The following is a 7,248-nucleotide window of genomic DNA, read 5'->3' on the forward strand; positions in this document are numbered from 1 at the left end:
TTTTTTTTTTTTTTTTTTTTTTTTTTTTTTGTTGGGTTTGTAGGGGCCCTAGCATTTGATGCAGAATATTCACGTTGGTTAGAGGAGCATAACAGGCTGATAAATGAGCTTAGAGCTGCAGTTAATTCACATGCGGGCGACACTGAACTTCGAACTGTCGTTGATAACGTGACTACACAGTTCGACGATATTTTCAGGTTGAAAGGCATTGCAGCCAAAGCTGATGTGTTCCACATCTTGTCAGGAATGTGGAAGACACCAGCAGAGCGGTGTTTCCTGTGGATTGGTGGCTTCCGTTCATCAGAGATCCTGAAGGTACGAAATTCTCTGTATATTTGCATGTGAAAATAGAGAAGAAAATGTTTGTATGGTGCTATGTAAGTCTAAGAGTATAAGAACAAAAAGTTAATTGTTCCCCAACTCTATATTCCACGCTTCAGTTGATTGGTTCGGCCTTTAAGAACCTCGAGCCCAAAACTGATTCAGCATGTCCCACCAGCCACCGTGTTTAATCATCGTTTGCAATTTACCCCGTTCATCTTTTGTGATAATTCTAGTTAAATAAATACTAGTATCCTTGTTGTGGTTAGTAAGGTATTAGCATTCTCAATAGGGGGTTGTTACATCTTTGGTAGCATCGTTGCAGTTACCTTTCTCGTAACTTCACTCACCCGCCTCCCACCTCACCTTTTTTTGTCGGCTACTTTTTCACCTTTGAGCTCCACTCAGTCCTCGTATGGTGATACCTCTTACTGTAGGCCCAATCAATTTTTGTCTTTAGATTGGGTTGGCAATGATGTTAGTCCTCAAATCTATGAAGTTTAGTGTAACAGCCCAGCCCACGGCCACGGTAGCGAATATTGTCTTTTTTGGGCTTCTTAAGGTTTTAAAATGCTGTTTGAGAGGTTTCCATATCCTTATAAATGTTTTGTTCTCCTCTCCAACCAATGTGGGATCTCACAATTCACCCCTCTTGGGGGCCCAACGTCCTTGTTGGCACATCGTCTGGGGTCCAACTCTGATACCATTTCATTCTAGTTTTCATTATCATTCTAGTTTTCAATGAATAGGGCTTGATAGTATCTTGGCACAATATCATGTTGATGCACATCATTCCTGTAGTTAAAGAATGCTGTCCTTCTATGTAATGTGTTATCACTACTCACCATTAATCTTTCTAATACCTATAGGGTTCGTGTTTTCTTTCAGTTCGGATGAATCTTTAAAGGGTGCGAGTGCGACCGTATCTTAAATTGCTGTCAATTTAACTATCCACCTAATTATGTAGGCATGGTTTCTTTTATAGCATCCTCACCTAAAACTGCATCTATGTTAATGCAGCTTCTTATAAACCAATTAGAGCCTTTGACTGAGCAGCAGCTAATGGGCATATGTAACCTGCAACAATTATCACAACAAGCAGAAGATGCTCTCTCGCAAGGAATGGATGCATTGCAGCAATCCTTGGCTGAAACATTGGCCAGTGGCACACCTGCAACGTCGGGATCGTCTGGGAACGTCGCAAATTATATGGGTCAAATGGCCATGGCTATGGGAAAGCTTGGAACTCTTGAAGGCTTCCTACGCCAGGTATGCCACTCTATTCGAAAAACCTGTAATTCATTACTGGAGATCACTTGCAAATGGAAGAAATTATTTCAAATACAATAAAAATCTCAGGTTTCAACTCGTCAAAGGAATTACTTTTAATTCATAACATTTCAGCTGCATCTTGTTTCATTTACATTGCCTATTTCTTTCATCTTACGTTTCCTCAAATCGGCAGCACAAGTTGAAAAAGTAATCCATGCTCACTTTCCATTTTCTTCCTCTGCAGGCTGATAATCTTCGTCAACAAACTCTTCAACAAATGCATCGCATATTGACAACCCGTCAATCAGCTCGTGCGCTTCTTGCAATAAACGACTACTTCTCCCGGCTTAGAGCCCTCAGCTCTCTCTGGCTTGCACGGCCTCGAGAGTGAGGAGCAAGGAAGTTCTCTCTACTTAATCTGAACTGAAATCAAATTTATGAACAAGTGCCTCGAGTGCTACCGCGCCAATTGCATTTCTTCATTGGATGGAGTTGCTTCTGTCATAGGAACTGTACAATGGATCAAGATGGGTAATGGTATTAGGTGAAGTTTGTGATTGATATATATAGCTTTCACATTTGCAGATGTTAGTATCAGTTGGTGGTGCTGTATGCTTATTACAATAATCTCTTCATGTAGTTAGGTGATGCTGCATAGAACTCAAAGGCAAAATAGCTTGTATCTGTAATTTAGATTTATATTACATCAGCTTACTACACCAGTAGATCATATTCATATGAAATTTCAGTGCCTTTTTGTATGTTTTATTGATCTAAAACGTCTAAGTTGGAAGGATACATGCTTTTTTTCATTCATTATTTTCTTCCCAAGACATAGAATAGTAAGCATGTCATGATCTATTTCTTCATTTCATTAACAAGACAGCATTCTCTGCGTAGTTATTTCAAAATCCTCCCAACTTTAATTTATATATGATATTCAAGGAAAGCTGAAGAACGTCCCGGAAGCCCCATTCTAAAGTAAAACAAGTTTACTACATTAAATAACTTTTTAATTTAAAATTCAAAACTGGAATATACTGAAAAGATAAAAATATCATTTCTAAAATATCCACTATTTAGATGCCCCATTCCAAAAACAGTTCAACAGATATTTATCGAATCCATTCAATTGCGAAAAATGATTCGATTACGAAAAATGAAACAGAACTCAGATTGCATACCGAACGTGGGGGAGATGTAAAATAGTATACCATTTGAGTTTCTGCATAATCAGAGTTCTTTGGATGATCGAAATATATGAACACGTGCAGCATGATCCAATATCAAAATTTCTTTGTTGTCCTGTCAGTATACCTACATATATCAAAGCGCAGCCGCCAGATTAGCAAACAAATACTTGATTTATAAAATAAAGTTGAAATCTGGAGAGTTTATAACTTGCAAAAGTATCAGGTTAAATACCTCAGTCAAGCAAATCTGACACTGCTGTCCTCCTGAACGCATCAATTTGGGCTAATTTTCCTGCCAAATCTTTGTTTGGAAATACATTATCTGCCTTCATTCTCTCCTTCATACCATATGCTGGAGCCTTGGCATTAACATATGCACGTATTAAAGCTTGAAATTGGCTAAATCGAGCCACGTAACCCAATAGTCTCATCCTATGAAAGATTTTCTCTGCATTGTGGACATCGCCTCGACTTGCATACTGATCCATGATGATCATGTACGAGGTAAACAGTGGCTTGATCTGGTTTTTCTGAACAGCCTTCTGCAAAAATGAGTCTGCCTTTTCTACCTCCCCAGCTTCCACATAGAGCTTCACAACTGCATCCCATGTCAACGGGTCGACACGGCAACCGCTGTCTGCCATCTGCTTGACTAGTTCCTTGCCCTTTGTCAGCATCTTATTGTCTGTATAAACCTTCAACATGGTAGAATATTGTTTTGAGGAAAGCTTCTTCCATGTTTTTAAAACCATATGAAAAATTTCCTCAGCTTCTGTGACGTTCTTCAGCTTTCCCCAAGCAACAATGGCAGCCATGTATTCTTCGAAACGAGGGTTCGACTCACAGATCTTCCAGAGCCTCCTCACTTCATCTTCCATTTGCAGTTCTCCATAAAGGGGAAGTGAAATTCTGCAATGCCATCGAGAATCTTTGGAGTTAACATCTTCCATCTCCTTCAAAATGGCCTTGGCTTTGTCTTTAAGCCCACATGAAGCATAGTGCTTTGCTAATATGGAAAGCGCAGTAACATCAAGTTCAATTCCTTCAGCCTTCATTGTATCAACAACTTGTTCCATCCCTATCATGTCATTTGAAACGCCTTTAGCATCTATTAAGATTTTGTAAGTGAACAGAGAAGGCTTGACATTTTCTTTCTCCATCAACAACAAAACGTCTGCTATTTTCCTCTTGTCAAGCCTCTTGTAAAGAAGAAGCAACTGGTTGCAAGCAAATGTTGTGATTGGGAATTCAAGGTCCTTCATTTTGTTAAACACTTCCTCCGCTTTTTTTACATTGTTGGCGATCACACAGTTAGCCAAAAGAGTTCGGTATATCACCTCTCCCTGGAAAGACTTCGGAATTTGAGCGATGTAACTCTCTGCCTTATAGAGACCCCGTACCTTTGCAATCAAGTCGAGGCGAGAAGCATAATCTCTGTCAATAAAATCGAGTTGTCCCTTTGCTTCCAACCACTCTGAAAACTGTGAAACCCATGCATAAATGCCAGCAAAGAGTTCAAGAAAGGATGAATGAATGTCTAACAAGTAAGGGAAATAATTACCATATATACAATAGCTAGAAAATTCTTCAGCATAAACAATTGTATGACCATTTTCATGCCAGAAATGGTTTTATAAGGCCACAATATATAAATGCCTATCCAAATATACTAGACTGCAGTTCCTAGCACCATTTCTTGGATGCTATAGGCCAGCTCGACAATTTTTATACAAGCATTTGATAATGGTACTTCTAAAGAATTGATCTGCATACTCAGGTTTAATGATTACAAGCCTAAGTTCATATTGATCAACTAACCAACACATCTTCAAATTATTATGTGCTTGTCAGACCATATTATAGTTGATTGTTGAATTTTTTAAAAATTGATCAACATTTGCATCTTGAAATCCGTTGTGTCCACTAATCACATAAACTTATATAGAGTTCTGTAAATCCCAAGATAAATGAGATTAATTATAAACCTCAAACCATACGAATGAATTTCATTGCTTGAAAAGTAACATAAAGTCAATTTACCTGTAAAGCCTTCCCAAACATTCGACGCCTACGAAGATTGAGCATGGCCAGAGAGATGTCAGCTCGGCTTAGTTCTTTTCCTTCACTGACCCACTTATCAAGTGCACTAGGAACAGATAAACCTGGAGCACTCGAAATTGCCTTGAACAGCTCTGAAGGAGCCCTTTTTGTAGATATATTTTCAGCATCTTGAGTCCCATCATCATCATCATCATCATCATCATCAATTTCCGATCCAGAGGTTCGATCCTCTTCATTTTCATCAGCTGTCTTGTTATCTTCAAGTTCAGAAAATCCATCTTCCAAGTCATCTTCCTTTTCACTGTTGTCAGCACCAGCTTGTGAAGATAGACCATGACTACTAATATAAAGTCCAGAGGACTGCCGTGTTGCAAGGCTATTTCTCTCAAAATAAATGCATCTATCAGATATAGCAGCGGTGGTACCAGAACGAACTATATTTCCTTCCCAATCACATGGTATCTCTAGATTTCCAAAGACATATGAAGTTCTTACTCTATACCCTTGATTCCTGGAAAGAGAACACAAAAAGATTGTACAGAGGCTGATCTGAAAAGTTGGAGGCATTATCCAAAAACAGTTCTTTGGATGATTGATAATAATGGATTTCAATAAACTGCCGGGAGAAAATTTCATGTTTAGGACATTGGAAAAGAAGAATGTTCAAATTATATAGATTTCTTCTGTTCTTCTCAATATTATATAGATTTCTACGTTCTTCACTGATTCTAATTTCATCTCTCAGACCATCTCCAAAACTTATCCGTAAGAGACAAAAGAAAATCTCCATCAATGATATCCCAACCATCATCTTTGAGACTCAAACGTCCAAAAAATGCACATAACGTCATAAATTATGAAAACAGGATATCAAACCCATAAATTTTAAAAGTTCAGAAAAATATTTTTAAAGAAAGAGGTTAGAAAACAAACCCCAACCAAGACTGTAATAGAATGCAAAGGGAACTACAAGAACAGAACAAATGTGAGCACCGAAAACTCGATCAGAAGCAAGCAAGAACCTTGTTGATGCATAAAAATCAATACAACCCAATACGCATGAAATGAATCCAAAATTCTACCGGAAAAACGAGATTCAAATTAGTTTTCTATGTTTCGCATTACGGAATGAGCTATGTACGCTACATAAGCAGAGAAATCGATATGGAAAACAGAGAACAGCCGTAAACATGATGAACAAAGAGAAGCATACCTAAGGGGAGTAGAAGCTCTACGAAGAGCCCACATCGTGAGATGATATTAGTAGTGATGAAGAGCTCGGAGAAGCCCTCCAACAATGGAAACCAGAACAAGAGGAATTGAAATGGCGGAGGCCGTAACGTCGCTCTTAAACCCCAAAACCCTCCTCCCGTCGTACTTCAGACTTGAAAGTCTAAGAAAAAATAATTAAAAAAAAAAAAAAAACCCTTCAATTAATTTCTTACTAATATTACTAATCATAATTCTTAATAATTAAATTGGGTTTTAAAATAATAATTTTTTAAATAATACTAATTAATTTTGGATTAGTTTGAGTGGTCTCGTGACCACGATGTTGGATGATAAAGTCCTACGTCGGCTAATCTAGGGAATGCTCATGGGTTTATAATCAAAGAATATTCTCTCCATTGGTACGAGACGTTTTGGGGAAGTCCAAAGCACAGTCACGAGAGCTTATGCTCAAAGTGGACAATATCATACCATTGTGGAGAGTGGTGTTCGTCTAACATGGTATCCGAGTCATGCCCTAAACTTAGTCGTGCCAATAAATTGGTAAATCCTCAAATGTCGAACAAAAAGGACTCCAAAAGAAAAGGAGTCGAGCCTTCTCGAAAGCATAGTAAAAAATGATTAAGACTCCAAAAGAAAAAAAGGAGTCGAGCCTCGGTTAAGGAGAGACGTACTTTGTTTGAGGGGAGGTGTTGGATGATGAAGGTCCCACATCGGTTAATTTAGGGAATGCTCATGAGTTTATAAGTCATACAATTATGGAGAGTGGTGTTCGGTATTTTGGGATAGCCCAAAGCAAAGCCCTGAGAGCTTATACTCAAAGTAGACAAATTATACCATCGTGGAGAGTGGTGTTCGTCTAACAGACGTAAAAAAAACATTATCTTTGGGAATGTGCTATATTCCCGAACTTACAAGGCCAAATTATGACTGACTAACCCATATTTCCGACCTTAAAAAGTTAGATTTCAAATATGGAACCGGAAAAACCCTAACAAAAATTTTTTAAATGGTAAATATAAATTTTGTTTAAAAAATAAAAAATAAAAAATAATATTTTTTAAAAATTCCCACACCACAATTCTTTTATCTAAATTCGAGTAAATAAGGAAACAATAAAAACAAATATATAAAATAAAAATAAAAAATTAGATAACTTTGCTGAGAAGAT

The 7,248-nt window shown here is 37.7% G+C and overlaps 2 protein-coding genes across 2 annotated transcripts in view; one reads left to right on the top strand and one right to left on the bottom strand.

Moving 5' to 3' along the window:
* Positions 1-2,354, top strand: part of LOC111441798 (transcription factor HBP-1b(c38)-like) — a 6,530-nt gene extending 4,176 nt beyond the window's left edge. Inside the window, exons 9-11 of the mRNA XM_023078910.1 lie at positions 44-315; positions 1,342-1,590; positions 1,838-2,354. Of these exons, the coding sequence (XP_022934678.1) occupies positions 44-315; positions 1,342-1,590; positions 1,838-1,984 (668 nt within the window). The 3' untranslated portion in view covers positions 1,985-2,354. The remainder of the gene's footprint in view (positions 1-43; positions 316-1,341; positions 1,591-1,837) is intronic.
* Positions 2,355-2,631: 277 nt separating this feature from the next.
* Positions 2,632-6,232, bottom strand: LOC111441795 (pentatricopeptide repeat-containing protein At1g80270, mitochondrial-like). Its single transcript, XM_023078906.1, has 4 exons — positions 6,061-6,232; positions 4,827-5,358; positions 3,019-4,267; positions 2,632-2,910 (listed from the first exon to the last, which is right to left on the bottom strand). The coding sequence occupies exons 1-3, from the start codon at positions 6,093-6,095 to the stop codon at positions 3,020-3,022; spliced, it is 1,815 nt and encodes a 604-aa protein (XP_022934674.1). The 5' UTR covers positions 6,096-6,232; the 3' UTR covers positions 2,632-2,910; position 3,019.
* Positions 6,233-7,248: the final 1,016 nt, after the last annotated feature.

The sequence above is a fragment of the Cucurbita moschata genome, unplaced genomic scaffold (genome assembly GCF_002738365.1).
Source record: "Cucurbita moschata cultivar Rifu unplaced genomic scaffold, Cmos_1.0 Cmo_Scf00004, whole genome shotgun sequence".
NCBI classification, from domain to species: Eukaryota; Viridiplantae; Streptophyta; class Magnoliopsida; order Cucurbitales; family Cucurbitaceae; genus Cucurbita; species Cucurbita moschata.